Source organism: Conger conger, chromosome 6, assembly GCF_963514075.1.
Source record: "Conger conger chromosome 6, fConCon1.1, whole genome shotgun sequence".
In the NCBI taxonomy this organism is placed as follows: domain Eukaryota; kingdom Metazoa; phylum Chordata; class Actinopteri; order Anguilliformes; family Congridae; genus Conger; species Conger conger.
In genome coordinates, this window is record NC_083765.1 from 57089945 (window position 1) to 57109125 (window position 19181).

At 42.0% G+C, this 19181-nt stretch overlaps 1 protein-coding gene across 2 annotated transcripts in view; it reads left to right on the plus strand.

The window, feature by feature from the left end:
* Nucleotides 1–19181, plus strand: part of LOC133130530 (protein kinase C-binding protein NELL1-like) — a 204051-nt gene that overhangs the window by 167330 nt on the left and 17540 nt on the right. For both annotated transcript variants that reach the window (XM_061245181.1, XM_061245182.1), the window contains exon 16: nucleotides 15470–15610. In XM_061245181.1, coding sequence (XP_061101165.1) covers nucleotides 15470–15610 — 141 coding nt within the window. The remainder of the gene's footprint in view (nucleotides 1–15469; nucleotides 15611–19181) is intronic.

Genomic DNA, 19181 nt, shown 5'->3' on the forward strand with positions numbered 1-19181 from the left:
AGCCATTAAACTTAAACTCAACTTCAGTTTATTCCCACCACTGCTTCTCCAGACCGTAGTACGCTTGGGGCATTTCTGTAAGCACAAGAATGTCCGGTTGTACTTGGTACAATCACATTACGCTAGCCACTTGAGAATGCTACGAGAGTTTTATCGAAACCATATTTCATAAAGGAATTATTTCTAGTGGCACATCCACATTCTTTGTGCAGTGATTGATTTTGTAATGTACTGATACTAATTCTGTCTAATTTCAAAATAACCCACATACTTTACATTGTATTGTCATACATCCATCTTGAGGCTTATACACTCAGTGAGCACTTTATTAGGTATTTATTAGACTTCTTTTTTTAAGACTTCTGCTGCTGTAGTCTATCCACTCAGAGGTTTGATGTGTTGTGTGTTCAGAGATGCTCTTTTGTATACCACTGTTGTAATGTGTGGTAATTTGTTTTACTGTCACCTTCCTGTCAGCTTTCGCAAGTCTGGTCATTCTCCTCGGACCTCTCTAATTAGCAATGCATTTCTGCCCACAGAACTGCTGCTCACTGGATGTTTTTTGTTTTTCACACCATTCTCTGCAACCACTAGAGACTGTTGTGCATGAAAATCCTAGGAGATCAGCAGTTCCTGAGATTTAAACCACCCTGTCTGGCATCAACAATCACTACACGGTCAAAGTCACTTAGATCACATTTCTTCCCCATTCTGACATTTGGTGTGAAAAACAGCTCTACCTCTTGACCACGTCTGCAATGTTTTATGCATTTAGTTACTGCCCTATGATTGGCTGATTAAATATGTGCATTAACAAGCTGGTGTGTACAGGTCTACGTAATAAAGGGATCACTGACTGTATAATGCGTTACCTAACATGTCAGTATTCCTTCCTAAATAAATACTACATTTGTTTGCTTACCAGTCACCTTTATGTAGTATGAGTAACTTGCATATGTCACATTCTAGATCCCTATATAATGCTGGGTTCCTTGCTGAAGAAATTTTGTAAATTGTTACATATTATGAAATTCTTATTGTGCAAATGGTAATTACAATGTTTCATCATTGGTGAAAGTTTTACACCTGCTTCATGGCATTAAGAAATGGTCATAAGTGTACACTTAATATCAAGTGTGGGCAGGTTTTTTTTTTTTTTTTCTTGCCCATTGGTACTAATGTAGAGTATATTGAAAGGCTGTAATGACTGCTGTTCCTGGGCTTGATTCTCGACTGCTGTGTTCCTTTTTGCTTTTGTAAGATAAACGCGTAAAAGTAAAGCGCATTTGCACCCTACCCCTTGCCTAATCAGTGGTCAAATGCAGGGTCCCATAACTCCATATAGTCTGAAAATAGCATAATTGACCATCTTCATCATTACTGCAGTCACCGTCTTTCTTTTGAACCCCTTTTTTGCTTAATTAACAATTTCATTGTGTAAATACCTTAATGAGTAATGGCACCTATTACAGAAATAGATTTTGCGAGGCCAGTGTTACATAATGAAATAAATAGCTTTATACTGAATTTGTCAATGCCTTCCTGTCAAGAGATAATATGGGCATCCTACTGTACTGTATATTACTTTCCCGGATCAAATATATGTTCCACACAGCACTAGAAAAGCACAACTACTGAGCTATAATTGAACATGGTTTTGAACTGAAAGTGGGACTATTGATCATTGGGACATAGTAAAGATTACAAGAAAGCACTCCAGCACTGTGTTTATGTCCTCGTTCTCTATTTGCTGTAGGATAGGATCAGGTAATTTGCACTAGTTTACCCATCTGAAATGTAGAAAATGTTATACATTCTCAGAAATAAAGGTACGAAAAGTGCCTAGAAAGATACAAATGCTTGTCACTGAGGCAGAACACTATATACATAACATTGTACCCCTAGCCAGCAATATTTAACTATTTTCCACATGTTTCCTTGGAAAAAATATTCATTTGTACCCAAAGAGAACATCACTATTTTCCTTGAAGAGCAAAAGTGTACCTCCACTGTCACTTTGTGTCTGAGAGTATAAACTGTGGCAGAAAGTTCATTAGTATGTCCTCAGTCGCACAACTCAACACGTACAAGAGCTGAGTATTTGTTTGAAATGATAATGGTTCGTCAGCACGCTTCTCTGTCAGCGGATTCAAGGCCTTTTCTGGAAGTATCTGACGTGAGAGCGTTTCTCCCCCCTTGTTGTCTATGGAGGAAGAGCCAAGGGAGAGGAAAGCCAAACAGAAATATAAGGCTTGATATGGAAATAACTATGAACCCTTTCAAAGCAGGTGCTTGTAAAGCAAAGACTAACACATCATTTCTGTAATTAGTTTCCTCCCCATGGAGCCTCTGCCTTTAGCCCAGGGTGTTTGGGAGATTTGTTTTCCTTGCCGCTTGGTTGCGTCGGTACGCGTCGAGCACTGGCGCGAGGAGCGCGTGCCCATCTGCTGCTTGCACAACTGGGTAGGAAACACATTTATTTCCTGCTTTTCATAATTGAGCCCCTTAAGGTATGATGTACTGCACTCCATGTTCTTCCATCTGAGGAACTGCCTTTAGTGGTATTGGATGAACAAGAGGAGGTTAAAAACATCAAAAAATACAGGTAATGGAAGAGGATGGAGATTTGTCTGGATCTGAATTCTTTTCAGGGAGAGGGATAGAATATACACTCAGTGAACACTTTATTAGGTATTCATTACAGCTATTATCGGTCTGCTGCTGCTGCTGGTCTTCTGCATACCACTGTTATTTGAATTACTGTCACCTTCCTGTCAGCTTTGACCAGTCTGGCCCTTCTCCACCAACCTTTCTCATTAACAATGTGTTTCTGCCTGCAGAACTGCTGCCATTCTCTGCAAAGTATAGAGACTGTTGTCTGTGAAAATCCCAGATCAGCAGTTTCTGAGCTATTCAATCCACCCTGTCTGGCACCAACAATCATTCCACGGTCAAAGTCACTTAGATCACATTTCTTCCCCATTCTGACATTTGGTGTGAAAAACAGCTGGACCTCTTGACTAAGTCACCATGTTTTTATGCATTTACTGGCTGCCACATGATTGGCCGAATATAAATATTTGCATTAACAGGCTGGTGTACAGGTCTAGCTAATATATGAGTATATGGTGCCATAGTGCATACCTCTATGACCACACCAGAGAGATTCAATATGCTCATACTGAACACCTTTAAGGGTAAAATACATTTCAGTTAATGTCAGAAAAAGAGACCTTTCACCTGAATATTTCAGGGAAGTACCTTCTTCCAACAACTACCGTAGCAAGTCTTTTTGGGCAAGTCCCTTCTCATTTTTGCACACGTCCCTCTTGAGTCAGTCAAGAAGAGCTCAAGCTCTTTCAAATTGCTTACTTGGGATTAATTATGGACAGCAGTTCTCAAGTCCTGCCACAGATTCTCATAGATGATTGCTGGGAGATAAATCTTTGCCCCATTTTTCAGTCTGAAAGGGATTTTGCCTTTACTTTGTGCAGTCCATTCTCTGTTCAACCTTAACAAGCTTTCCAGCTCCTGCTGATGAGAAGCAACCCTATATTTTGATGTCACCACCATGCTTCACAGTACGCATGGTGTTTGCTGGGAGATATGTTGGGACTGCACCAAATATAATGATTGGTATTTAGACCAAATCATTTCATGTTTTTGCTGACAGTAGCTTTGGCCACATTCTTGCTGGATCACACAAGTGCTGTGCTGCAAGTACACAAGCTTTGAGATGTTTTTGAGATGGCTTTCTTTTTGCCTCTGCCATGCAGGCTAGTTTTGTGCGGGGTTCTGGAAATTGCTGACTGATGCATTTTCTGCCATCCAACCCACTAAACTCTTTGAAAGCTGTGGTTGGCCGAACAGCCATCCCTCACCAGTTTGAGGGACCAGTTTAGGCTCCAGGGACTGTCTTATCAAGGCAGTGCTTGCATAGTATGATGACCAGGATATTCAGAGACTTTTTTTGTACCCTTCTCATGATCTTCTCAATAATTTTATCCATAACTTGCTCTGAAAGCTTCTTGCTCTTCATGTTACTTCAAATTGACTGAAGACAGCTGAGTCATTCTACAGGAAATGGACCAGGCTGTCAGGCCTGTTCCTCAGAATCCCTTCATCTTTACCTATCTGTGAATCTGTGCTCCAGATACTGCCTTGTAGTGATTCATCATTTTCAGATGTCTATCTGTGGCAAAAATAAATAATAATAATAATACATTTTATTTGAAGTGGCGCCTTTCTGGACACTCAAGGTCACCTTACATTGTGCAAAATACAAAATAAACATGGTAAAAACATGATACAAAATATCCCATTTAAAATCATCAACAAAAAAGAAAACATGATACAATATATCCAATTAAAAATAATTTACAATGAACATACAATTAATATCAAACAATTTTCAATTCGATTTTGTATAATTACAAGAGCAATCAATATAAGTTATTTACACCTAAAATGTCTGCAAATATTGGTTATGAATGTATAATGGTAATAAATCTTCTGCTGAAGAAAATTACATTTTATATGATTTAATGGAGATATGTACATCGCTAATTTGGGGAAATGGAAATATCACCCTAATTTTGACTTAAAATGATAAATACAGTTATATTGTCTACTTCAATGTATGATATAGTCTTTGGCCACCAGAATCCGCTGTTTAGGTTCAGTGCAGAAACACTACACTTGCAAACTACTGCCCTGTTTTAAAACTATGTACAGTGATGTGAAAAAGTGTTTGCCCCCTTCCTGATTTCTTCTTTTTTTGCATGTTTGTCACACTTAAATGTTTCAGATCATCAAACAAATTTAAATATTAGTCAAATACAACACAAGTAAACACAAAATGCAGTTTTTAAATGAAGGTTTTTATTATTAAGGGAGAAAAAAAATCCAAACCTACATGACCCTGTGTGAAAACGTGATTGCCCCCTATTAGGTATAACTGGTTGGGCCACCCGTAGCAGCAACAACTGCAATCAAGCGTTTGCGATAACTTGCAATGAGTCTCTTACAGCACTGTGGAGGAATTTTGGCCCACTCATCTTTGCAGAATTGTTGTAATTCAGCCACATTGGAGGGTTTTCGAGCATGAACCGCCTTTTTATGGTCATGCCACAGCATCTTTACATTTACATTTTTTACATTTTAGTCATTTGGCAGACGCTTTTAATCCAAAGCGACTTACAAGTGCATAGGTTCTACCATAAGTCAGAGCATCACATCCAGAAACTAGCAAAATACACAGGAAATGCTGTTCTAAACATAGTTGTCATCAGAAGTTTTTTTTTTTTTTTTTTTTTTGGGGGGGGGGTTAGACAAGGATAGGGATATCAGAAAGGAGGGGCACGGGAAATCAGGAGGGAGGACTAAGGTAGAGTTTGAAAAGGTGGGTTTTGAGTCTGCGTCGAAATAGGGGGAGGGATTCTGCTGTTCTGACAGTGGTAGGCAGGTCATTCCACCACTGAGGAACCAGAACGGAAAACAGGCGTGAACGTGCAGCTCGATCGCCAGGTGCACGTAAAGAGGGAACCGTAAGGCGACCAGAGCTGGCAGACCGGAGTGGTCTAGCTGGGGAGTAGGGAGTGATCAGGGATTGTATGTAAGGTGGGGCAGTCCCCTTAGCAGCCTGAAATGCCAACACTAGGGCCTTGAAACGGATGCGTGCGGCAATGGGAAGCCAGTGGAGGCCAATGAGAAGCGGGGTGACATGAGCCGACCTGGGCTGATTGGTGATCAGGCGGGCTGCAGCATTCTGGACCAGCTGGAGGGGCTTGATGGCACATGCTGGGAGACCGGCTAGGAGGGAGTTGCAGTAATCCAGGCGGGAAATGACGAGCGCCTGGACTAGGATTCAGGTCAGGACTTTGACTAGGCCTCTCCAAAGTCTTCATTCAGAGGTGGACTTGCTGGTGTGTTTTGGATCATTGTCCTGCTGCAGAACCCAAGTTCGTTTCAGCTTGAGGTCACGAACAGATGGCCGGACATTCTCCTTCAGGATTTTTTGGTAGACAGCAGAATTCATGGTTCCATTTATCACAGAAAGTCTTCCAGGTCCTGAAGCAGCAAAACAGCCCCAGACCATCACACTACCACCACCATATTTTACTGTTGGTATGATGTTCTTTTTCTGAAATGCGGTGTTACTTTTACGCCAGATGTAATGGGACCCATACCTTCCAAAAAGTTCAACTTTTGTCTCGTCAGACCACAGAGTATTTTCCCAAAAGTCTTGGGGAACATAATGATGTTTTCTGGCAAAATTGAGACGAGCTTTAATGTTCTTTTTGCTCAGCAGTGGTTTTCGTCTTGGAACTCTGCCATGCAGGCCATTTTTGCCCAGTCTCTTTCTTATGGTGGAGTCATGAACACTGACCTTAACTGAGGCAAGTGAGGCCTGCAGTTCTTTGGATGTTGTTGTGGGGTCTTTTGTGACCTCTTGGATGAGTCGTCGCTGCGCTCTTGGGGTCATCACTTTTTCACACAGGGCCATGTAGGTTTGGATTTTTTTTCTCCCTTAATAATAAAAACCTTCATTTAAAAACATTTTTTAATGCATTTTGTGTTTACTTGTGTTGTCTTTGACTAATATTTAAATTTGATTGATGATCTGAAACATTTAAGTGTGACAAACATGCAAAAAAATAAGAAATTAGGAAGGGGGCAAACACTTTTTCACACCACTGTAAAAATGTTTTAATGTTTAATTATTTTGGATTAGAGGAGACACCTCACAAACCAGTCAATCTTCCATTGGCATGACGACAGTTCATAGTTTTCTATCTAAAAGGTTATATTTGTGGGAGAATGCAAACATTAAATATTAAAGCAATGTTGTTGCAGTTTAAAGAACCACTACAAAAATGAGCAGTTCGACTGGTAGTACATCAACCACTGTTCAAATGTCATCTAAGTGAGGAGCTGGTGAAAGTCTCCCCAAGTTTGGTTTGGCCAAGTGGTTTAGCCATGTGGGCAGTAGAGTTCGACTCGGTAGGTAGGTAGCGGTAGATGTTATATTTTGGGCGTGGTCACAGGTGTTTCTATGGTGATAGTCAGTGAGAGAGTAGGAGCACCAGGAACCTACAAGCCAGGATGGTACTGCACTGGGTCCTAAGATGTGCATCTCTCTGGACCAACACTCAGGGCTCTATTTTCCAGAATCAATCTTGCATGGTGCATGGCTCAAGTCAATGGTGACAGAATGCTGGTATTTTTGTGGGAAGTGCATAGCTCGAAGCGTGTGGTACAGATGGCACACGGGCTGGATTATGCTGAATATATTATCGGTGGGTGTTTTGAAACTGAATTCATTCATAGCCAGTCAATTTACCTCAGAGCAGCACGCTGGTGTAGTGGTTAGCACTGGCGCCTGGTAAAAAGGAGTTTCTGGGTTTGAATCGTAAGTGACCAGATACACTCCGGTTTCCTCTCACCCTGAAAGACAGGCATGACAGGCAGACTGAAAGACAAACTGAATAAACTGTTAATTGGCTCTTAATGCATGCATTGCATGTGAAATTAGCAGTATGCCGCAGACTGGGCAGCGACTTGCGCCGTAGACCTGGGTTGAGCAGGTGGGTAGCAAAGGGGGCAAATTGGGGAAATTGCAATAAACTCCACAAAATAGCAATGTGCTGCTCTTCTTGACTGACACACCCCAAGCAATGGCTCCCCACGCACTTTGGGTTATTATTATTGTCAAACGGCACAGGTCCGTAGAAATCCATGGTGCATGATTGCAGTGAGCAACACACCGTGCGCCTGTCAGAAAACTGAGCCCTCAGACTCTCTTTGGCTTAATATAACTCAGTCTAGATGACCTGTCTTGATTCCATCTGTTATTACAGAATTTCAAAGAATTTCAATGTTTTATCAGATGTTTATCTAAAATTACTTTGTTAAATGGGAGACTGTGTATAAGAAAGTGTAAGCCAAACCTAATTATAGTCGTATTCCAACCTTGTGATTAAACGGTAATTAAAATGCCTTCTACTTGCTGAATACCTGGTACTTCATAATAGTGTTTGCTGTCCAGTGCCTATAAAATGTTTTGACAGGCAGTGACCATCAGGATTTTTATATTTAGCTTTCTACAGCATAATTGACATTCTGGAGGAAAATGTTATTGATGGAAAGTGTAATGATCTTTGTGTGTGTTTAGGTTGCGTGCTATTATTTTACAGGTAATGTACTGGTTGTTGAACAGGACTGCATAATGCTGTGAACATAAACCTTACAAAAAACTGTTAACGGCCATGGTATTGTTGTGCGGTTTTTAGGGCAGATATCAGAATATATATGTACAAGCAGAGGCAGCTACAGTTGATTAATATGATTTTTGTTGTTTTTTCAGCCTGTAAAATATGTTATATAGCTCTCTCTGTAATCAACAAGGAATAGAGACCTGGAAAATTCTTAAATACCTTCAATCCGTACGTCAGGGTCTTTAGCATCTAGGCTCTCAGGTGCTGAGATCAGCTTGTTCGGAGAATATTCAATTTAGACAGAGAAAATAAGATCATGTATTGTTGGAGTTAGTTCTGCTGTAGATTCACACATGCCCCAAAAGCCTTTTACATCTACTGTAAATTGTTCAGTTCAAACTTTGCTGTCAAATACCATACATTTGTACATCCTACTAATGTATAGATTTGACAACAGTTTATAAATGCATTTTAAGATGCCACTATTATTTATTATTAATTGCCAGCTAGTGAGTCATGAGTTTGACTTCCGTTAGCTACCTGAGTGATTAAATTAGCATACAGTCTGCCTAGCACTTACTAATTTAATCAGATTCCCAGAGAAAGGGTAGTAGAATTGCTATCTGATATTCAATCTGTACTATCATATAATGGAACACTTGGTAAAAAATCTAAAATGAAGTTTTGTTTTTAATTAGCCTGAAGGCAGGAATACATAAATAATTATTGTAATTCCCATGAAGAGAGCTGGGACTTCACTTAGCTGGTTAGCAATTATAAATCTGCAAAGAGATAAAGGAACTTGATTGTGGTCATTTTTCCCCAATGAATGGGTTTTCCTGTATGTGGTAAATATTAATTTCAGTAACTGGATTGCTATGAGACAAACATTGTACTTTTAATCAATGTCAAACCCCCTCATTTCTTAACACTACAAGTTATAGATCATTACAGGCAATACAGCACTGTAGCGGTGGTACAGATTGAAATGTATACACTTAAATACACTGCTCAAAACACTTAAGGGACACATCAGAAGTTGAAAATATTTACCAATGTGCATTGTATAATTTGTTGAGAACAAAATGACGTAACAACCGTCGAAGGAAACCAAAATCATCAGCCCATTGAGGGCTGGATTCAAAATCACACCGAAAATCTAAGTAAAAAATGTAATTCACAGGCTGATCCAACGTGTGAATTTTATCACGGCAACTCATACTATGACTCAGTAAGTGTGTATGGCCCCCCCGTGCCTGTACACACTCCCGACATGCCCCTGATGAGTCCTCCCAGACCTGGATCAGGGCATCAGTGAGCTCCTGGACAGTCTGTGGCGGTAATTGGCGGCCTCGGATGCACCGGTACATAATTTCCCATAGGTGCTCAATTGGATTTAGGTCAGGGGAAGATGAGGGCCAGTCAATGGCATCAATTTTACATTTACATTTACATTTACATTTATTTTAATTTTTTTGGGGGGTTAGACAAGAGGGATAGGATAACAGAAAGGGGGGCGGGGGAAATCAGGAGGTAGGACTAAGGTACAGTTTGAAAAGGTGTGTTTTTAGTCTGCGTCGAAATAGGGGGAGGGATTCTGCTGTCCTGACAGTGGTAGGCAAGTCATTCCACCACTGAGGAACCAGAACGGAAAACAGGCGTGAACGTGCAGCTCACGTAGGGAGTAGGGAGTGATTAAGCTGTAAGCCAGTAATAAGTAACATTTGGTGTCATGCGCTGGTCAGCTTGCTGACTTCCCCCCCTCCCGGACCATATATTGTTAGCCCCCACCTTTTTGGCACACATGCCTGTGGGGAAACTGGGCAAAAGCTGTCTCTGTAGAAGCCATTTGTTTTAGCTCCCTGACTAAGGTCTCACTGGTGGGAGTTTGGCGGTAAATTACAGATGGGTGACACGTTTCTAGGGTCAAGAACTAAGGCCTAGATTTTGGAGATAAGGAGAAGAAACCAAGCAATCTGGGGTTTTGTCTCCTTTCCTTTCATTCACCCAAATCAGGTTTATCCAAAAGGTATATTACCATGAGAGGCACGAATACATATTTACAGCATAATGCAGTTATCATGAGAACTCCCAACTACAGCATTCATAGATATGATGGGGCGGCCTGTATCGTAGTGGTTAAGGTCAGGAAGGGCTGCCATTTGTGAGGGGCCTGAGAGCTGGGGTTTCTGGTCAATGCTGTTTAGACTACCTTTTGGGGAGTTTCAGGCCATCGGCGCCGAAGGAGATAAGGGTAAGATGGACTGTGGCTGTGTTTTAGTTGAGAGGTCACAGGGGTCATGGGAAGAGAAGGAGCCTGTGACCCACCACCAGGGCACCTCCTATGGGAAATGCTCCGGACACTCCCACAGTGCCCTCATTTTGGCACTGCTGTCATTACACCGGTGACTGCTCTCCTAGATTAAATATTCAAAACTGCTATTAAGATAGTAAATAGACCCAGTAAAACCTTGAAAACATTGCCCATGTGATCCTTGTATTATTGCATTAAGTCTTATGTAATAGTAACAGGAATTGCATGTAAAATGGATAATCAGGAGGGAAGTTTCATGATAACTGCAACATAATAAAACATAAGGGTAATCTGTTTGGTATGGTAAAATCAAGGAATCGGATGAGATACATTTCTTACCAAATGGAGTTTAATAAACCATAGTTTCAGTAACTCAAGGGAAAACCTACACGTCCTCTCTGGGAATCATCTCATTTTCCTTACTTAACAACCCCCAAGGGTGGGGGTCTAAATTCCTCCAGGTTGATTTATGGCACTGCCGCCTGGTTTCAAACGTATGATTTGGCATAAAAGCAAGGGAGACAGACCAATCTGGGAAGATCGTATTCGACTTCCCACACAACATGTCTTGTGTATGTATGTATGTATGTGTAGCAGCGGAAGATCGTATCGACTTCCCACACAGCATACTGTACGTATATGTAAGTATCAGGAAGATTGTAATCGGCTTCCCGCACTCTGCATGTTCTACTCTTTGTCTGTGTGTAGCCGACGCAGGCTAGGTATGATGATTTACTCTATCTCTATTCTTAATTTGTGTATTCTGTAATTGACTATTGGAATTCTAAAGCTAATAACCTACCTGAATAAACTATTTTGTTTGTACTTGCGTGATCTCCATGACTGTAATTAATCTTGTACCTTTTTCAGCCTAAATTACAACTGAATACTCAGGGGGAAATGGTGGCTAAAGACCGACTGATCAGCGGCTTGGTACATTTGTGGTAGTTCTAAGCTGAGAGGCCGTCAAGTTCGGCCCATAAAAGGATTGGTGGTGTATGGCTCTTGTAATTTGGCGTGAAGGGAACCCATGGACGTTTATACGCCGGTTCCTGTCAAGTTAACTCTAAGGAGCCCTCTAAATACACGCTGACCTGGGCTCGCAACTATCAGGGCAGTGTTTTGCATGTATTGTGTTGGCTAGACCCTCAGCCTCTGAGTTCTCCGCCGAACTGAGATTTCAGCAATAATGCTAATCCCGGGAGCATATATTGAGTAATGGTGGCGCAGGTAAGAGTCGAGTGTAATCACTCCCGAGGTTTGCGTATGTTTCAAACCCAAATTTCTAAATGATATCTTAAATGGAGTCAGATAATGAAGGTAGATGTATTGACCCTACTGTGGAGATTCTTGGTCAGCCGAGACCAGTAAAGAGCGGAAGGCAGAGTGGTACTACTGTCTTTGTAACGTGGTTTATTCATTAGCTGATCTAGACTCTCCGCATTGCGGTCATTACTATTTAACCCTACTAATATTCTTCCAGCAACACCAGAAGGACAAGCACGCAAACCCCTTTGGCCCTCGCTAAATTCCGTCATTGGGTTAGCGTGGGGTTTTACAAAGCATCAATGCCTTCCTCATCTAGGAACTGCCTTCACACTCTGGCCACATGAGGCCAGGCATTAGCGCCAGCGTAAGGTCTGACAATAGGTCTGAGGATTTCATCCTGGTTACATAACACCAGTCAGAATACCATTGGCTATGACATGGAGGTATGTGCGAGCCTCAAAGGATATGCCTCCCCAGACCATCACTGACCCACTGCCAAACCGGTCATGCTGGACGATGTTACAGGCAGCATAACGTTCACCACAGCATCTCCAGACTCTTTCACGCCTGTCACATGTGCTCAGTGTGAACCTGCTCTCATCTGTGAAGAGAACAGGGCGCCAGTGGCGGACCTGCCAATTCTGGTCATCTCTAGCGAATGCCAATCGAGCTGCATGGTGCATAGCTGTGAGCACAGGTCCCACAAGAGGACGTGGGGCCCTCATGCCACCCTCATGGAGTCGGTTTCTGACAGTTTGGTCAGAAACATGCACACCAGTAGCCTGCTGGAGGTCATTTTGTAGGGCTCCTCCAGTTCCTTCTCACACAAAGGAGCAGATACCGGTCCTGCTGCTTGGTTGATGCCCTTCTATGGCCCTGTCCAGCTCTCCTTGTGTAATGGCCGGTCTCCTGGTATCTCCTCCATGCTCTTGAGACTGTGCTGGGAGACACAGCAAACCTTCTTGCGACCGCACATATGAATGTGCCATCCTGGAGGAGCTGGACTACCTGTGCGACCTGATTAGGCTGCAAGTACCGCCTCCTGCTACCAGTAGTGACAAGGACACTAGCAGAACACAAAACTAGAGAAGAATCAGTCAGGAAGCATAAGGAGAGAGTGGCCACCACAGGCAAAACCATTTCCTTTTTGGGGGTTGTTTTGCTTTTGCATCTCCATTGCACCTGTTGTCACTTTCATTTGCACCAAAGCAGGTGAAATAGATTCACGATCACTTGTGCTTCCTAAATGGACAGATTGATGTCCCTGAAGTTTAACTGACTTGGTGTTACACTGTGATGATTAAGTGTTCCCTTTAATTTTTTTTGAGCAGTGTGAATATTTTTTCATTTTCATTATTTAGTCTTTCTAAATGCTGCTTACCTTTTACAAGTTTGAACAGTTAAACTTGTATATTTACTTTAAGGGTGGGTGTGGAATCTCAGCTCATAAGTGGCATAACTTTATATTGAAGGATGAACGCAGTTGTTCTGAGTGTCAAAACTACCAAGTGAAGCAGAAAATATGAAGGAGAACCCCCAGGTGTCACAATTACACAAAATAAAACAGCTTACAAGAAAATGCTATTTGATGACTAAAAAGAGTATTTGTGGTTATAAATCAAGAATCTGGTGTGTTAAGGCTAAATGTCATTTTATAATGGTATGATAATTATACACTTTTAGCACATAAGATAACAACGTTGTCTTTTATGATAAATTGTTGTTAATATGACAGGAAGGGTTTTAAATTAGCACTACATACAAGTCGACAAACAGTGCTTCTAAATTGTTTTGTAAATTGGCATTAGATAATTAAAAAAATAAGATAAACAATAAAAAGCTAGAAGCATGTCAAACTTAATAATATTGTATGACAACAAGGCATTGTAATGCATGGATATTGAATTTGAAGAATAATTGTTCACATCACTATACCTCTGATTCTGAAAACATGTATTGTGCTGCAGGTTAATTTATGTTCAAAGGAAATATTTTTATAGTTTTTGAATTTTGTTTGTGTTTTTGAGTGAGAATTCTCCAGTGTTAGCACTGTTGCAGCAGGCTGACATTTATAGCATCTTTGAAGCCAAACCCACTCCACCCCTTCTCCACCTTCTCCCCCATATACTGCTGCTGTCTGTGCAATGCCTACTTCTCCTTTCTTCTCATTTCTATTAAGTGAACACAAGGTGAGCACAATAGTATGCATCCCATATGATAGTGTAGAGGGTGTAGCTCAGAGGGTGTAGCTTAGCTAGCGACATTAGCTCAGTAGGTAAGAGCAGTCGTCTGGCAGTCGGAGGGTTACCGGTTCAATCCCGCCCTGGGTGTGTCGAAGTGTCCCTGAGCAAGACACCTAACCCCAATTGCTCCTGACCAGCTGGTTGGTGCCTTGCATGGCAGCCAATCGTCATTGGTGTGTGAGTGTGTGTTAATGGGTGAATGAGAAACATCAATTGTACAGCACTTTGGATAAAGTTGCTATATAAATTCTTACCATTTACTGTAGTTCACTAGTAAGTACAGTGAGGTGTAGTAAAGCTTGTAGGATGCAGGCGACTGCAACCTTCAAGTACAACACAACGTTGTCCTGAGCTAGAGGAGATCTTACTTTTATCTGATTGTAACACTTTCATCTTTGGAGCCTTTTGGTGAAAGAGAGGCACCGGTTCAAATCTCACCTTTCAGTGAGTGCTTCTCTCATTATAATAGCCCTCATCTAAGTTCCAGCTGCATTGACCGGAACCTTCTCTCAGGATCCTGTAGGAGATGTGATGTGATAGGTCAAGGAGAAATCCTTCCAACAAGGGACCTGTTAAATGTGTGACCTTTCCTGGTCTCTCCCCGTTTGCAGCAAATAATTTTGGGCACAGGAAAAAAAAAACTGTATGGTATGCTGAGATTTAAATTCAAAAGGCGGGTAACGTGACAAAAAAGACATTAAAAAGTCATTGGTTTTGGAGGTCATCTCGAGCCCTTAATGAGGGGCACAAGAGCATGTGAAAGGAAACTTGACAAAGCCAATTTATGTGTCCATCGGGAAAGAAAGTGTAAGGAAAATGTTTGTGGAACTTTGTAGCGTGTGTGATATTTGGATAGTGAAAGGTTGGATAGTTAATAAAATGTCATGTGACTTCTTATGTGAAGCTCCTTAAACAAATGCTATGTCCTCTGTAAAACACTGATGTGTAATCAAACAAAGGAACAGTGGTTGGTTGAGAAATGTTCCCGTCTATTGAGTTATAATCCTTGGGTTTTATGGGTTTGAGGTTTTTATGATATACAGTATAATCCCCTGTCACACACACTGAAAGAGCAAGAGAGGGTGTGAGTGTGTATGTGTGAGACAGAGAGACAGACAGAGAGAAGCGGGGGGGAGTGAGATAGTGTTGTACATTCCTAAGAAGGTCTTCAGAATTAATCAAAAGTGCAGTGGACTTACCAACATTGAAAGTCACGGCTCTGTACAACGGCTAGATCAGGCACCAACTGCTACTATTCAAAAGAACAAGCGATCTGCTCCAAAGGCTGCACAGAGCATTTCTTATTGTTTGAAGAGATTAACTTCCACTGTGTGTGTGTCTGTGTGTGTGTGTGTGTGTGTCTGTCTGTCTGTGTGTGTGTGTGTGTGCTTGTTTGTCTGTGGTGTTTTCCTCTCCCCGCGAGGCAGACATCGACGAGTGCACGGAGGGTCTCATTCAGTGTCACAACCACTCACGCTGCGTCAACCTGCCCGGCTGGTACCACTGTGAGTGCCGGAGCGGTTTCCATGACAATGGGTCGTACTTGCTCGACGGGGGTTCCTGTGTCGGTAAGCAATTTAAAGCTCCTCATCTCGCTCCTCACTTCACAAACACCACGGAAGGCCTTTCAGCCTCCTTCCCAATTAATTCTTATGGGCCTTCGCGAGACGTCGCTGACAAATTCAATGTGCAGAGTCCATTAAAGTCAAGGTTTTTCCTGGCAGTCAAGCTTTTCTGCTCCCGTCCTCACATGTTGGTAATAAGGAAACTGCCCCCAAGGCAATGAGTGATTTGTAATGGGAAAGACTGGAGTAATGAGGTAGTGCTAAGAAGAGGCGCTTTAACATAATTAGTTATTTGTTGGTTGTTTTGTTCAGCCTTGAACACTCATTAGTTCTCTGAGTGATGGAAAGTCAGACTTTTGACTTACAAAAGGAGAACAATATAGGCCTTCATGAAATGGTAGTGTGCAGTGGATTAACATTTGGCTGAGGGCCTGTCACTCCTGCCCCCTGAAAGACCAAACGCCATTCCTCCCCTAGGACCTGTGGCACCCCAGGGCATTTAGCGAGAGAGGAGGGGTAACAGGGGATTATGGCTTCCCTATGGACTGTGTCACGGGTCGCTGACTTTTTAGAGCCCTATGTTGCAATCCCCCAGGGTTGTCAATCTCTAGTCCTGGAGGACCGCAGTGTCTGCTGGTTTTCAGCGGGGTTCAGACCGAGCGATTCGTTGAAGTCATTGATGGGCTAAGGTGTCCCGCCTTATTTCATTGTACAGGTATTAATTGGCTGTTGATTTAAAGGAAACCACAAACCTGGAGACACAGTGTCCCTCCAGGACTCCAGGAGGAGTTTGGCACCCCTGCATTGTTAAACCGAGGGTATGATATAAAAACTAAAGCTGGAAATATACTGTAAGCAATACCAGCAGAAAAACAACAGAACCACACCAACGCAAAAATACAAATGGTGAAAAGAAAAGGAAATAGAAATAGAATTTTGCTCAACGTGCTAGTATGTATTTTTCTTCACGAACTCAAAAATCACACCTTCCTTCCATTGAAGGATTAAATAGATTTACAGTACTGTTACTTTGAATGCTGTTATGTAGTATTCCCCAATGCAGATCGCCCACTCTCTTTTGGAGATTTTTATTTTTATATATCAGCTTCCACACTCCGAGGATAGGCACTTGCAGTGTAACCGAGTGAGCCCTTGTATCCGCTACCTTTATTTGTTTACTGAAAGAGGTTTTAATGCATCATATATTGTAACTTTCCTGGCAGTTTCATAATGTAATTCCCTTAACGCTCTCGTTTTTACAGCTTTCATATTCTCGAGTCTAGAGTCAGAAAAACTGCTCGGATGTCTGCCTGGGAATATATCTGGCTTCCACGCACTACATAAGGAAAATGTACTACTCTGTGTGGGATTCTTGACCCCTTAATAAAACTGCAATTTTGTGAACTGAATGACACTCAGTGGACCTTGTCAAATCCTCCCCAGTTCTCCACCTAGGATTCCAAACAGATCTGGACCACAGCTTGGGCTCCCTGCTCCCTAATGGGTAATCCGTGCACAGAAAGGTTATATTAAGGCACAATGGCTCCTTCAACCCAAAACCCCAACCTCCCTTAAGCCTTGGTGGGTGTTCTTCATCGCTGGCCATACGTTTGACCAGACCTGTATGAAATTCATAATCGTTTTGGATTCAAATACTTTTCTACGCTTTACTGAGCTTGTCAGGTGATTTGTAACCTGTGGAATACTCTCAAAAAGTACAAACCCCGCCTTCTGGTCCTCTTGGTTGTCTCAATTGCACCAGTCAAGATCATTCGAGCACAGAACAGTGTTTGAATCCAAAACAATTACAGACCCAGGTATGCATTCAAAGGTACAATTTTTGTGTTAAAACATTGGTACAACACAATTGTAAATCCCTTTCTATCACTGAAAAAGTCAAAACGTCAGCTTGTTCACAGACAAGGGGTGGGATAACCAGTGTTGTGGTTTGAGGGTGTTTGTTGCTGCAATTTTTCTCTTGACTGTTAGAAGTCCAAAATTACCTCTTTAACTCTATAAAACTACAAAAGGGCGATAGCCTGAATGATTCATTTTTCTACCACCGAGGAGGAACAGATGACAGCCCCAGCCGAGTAATGCACAAGCAAAAAAAATAAAAATGGTTCAGCTTTGTTTGGAGCCTAAATGCTGCCATTCTATTGTGCATTTCTACAGCCCTACCCTCCCTCAAACAAAGATAAATACAGAATCACAGACTCGAATCAATGAATCCCTCCTCAGAAAAAAGTTATCGATTGCCCTTGGATCTTTCCCCCGCTTGCCTGAAGGAGGGTCCAGAATGGTGGGCCAGCGCCATAACACAGAGCCTGTGAGCTTATTAGCTGCTAACACCCTTCCACTCGCTGGAAACCGAGGCAGGAGTCACTCTACCCCTCTGAAGCTTTCCTCTCACCTCACCCTTCACTGCTTTTTTTTGTCACAGGGCCCAAATGACACGGCGAGTAATTTGAATTACATTGCTCCTGACGCCCAGCATTTTGGCCTAATGGCCTTTTAAAAAGAACTACCTGCACAGCAATTTTCGCCTTACCTTATAATCTATATTTCCATGGAAATTATTCTGTAGGTCTTTTTTTTTTTTTTTTTTTACTAAACGTCACAAGAGTGCTGTTCAGCTGTGTTTTCCCTGATATTTTCACCACCCAGATGCTAGCCAGCACTCGTAGTAGGAGTTCACCTCCCTGGGCTTTCACATCACACACTTCAGCATTCACCTCAGCCGTGGGCCTGCTGTGTGTAGCTACGCTTTCCAATTCCCTGCTGCTAACTGACAGTTTTTGTAATTAGTGCGATGCATTGAAATATTTAATGATAATAAAAAAAAAAAAAGCTGACGCTTTTATCCAAGGCAACATACAGTTGATAAGGCTAAGCAGGGGACAATGCCTCCTGGAGCAATGCGGGGTTAAGGGCCTTGCTCAAGGGCCCAACAGCTGTGTGCAACGTGGCACTGGGGATTGCACTACCAATCTTCTTGGTCTCAGTCATGTACCTTAGCCACTAGGCTACAGGCTGCCCCCATATGCTATTTATACTGTGTATAATTATATAACATTACTAACATTACTATGTTACTAAACTACTGTTTACTCAGAGAAGGGATAGCAGTTCCTCAGCGATCAGTTTAGTTATCGATTAGCATTACCTAGTATATACAGAAATATTTAGAGCATAAATTATGTCTAGAAATGTACAGCACAATACACATACAATGTGAGAACTTACAACCTACTGCACAGTATTTTTGCTCTGGTTTAATGAACTGCTACTACCTGTATATTGTATAGTCCATGTACACACACACACACACACACACGCGCACACACACACACACAGAGTGTAACCCGGTGGCAGTTTCCCGATAAGCAGAGGCCTCTCGTGATTGGCAGTGAGGACACTCCTGCCCTTCTACAGCTGAAGCGGAGCCCTCATTTCACAGCTTTTCTGGATGACCTTCAAAAAATCAACACCAATAACACTCCAAAAAAAAAAAACTGCTGTGAGCCTGTCAGTCGCTCGCGATTTCCCAGCATCCTGTTCACCCGCTGCTGTC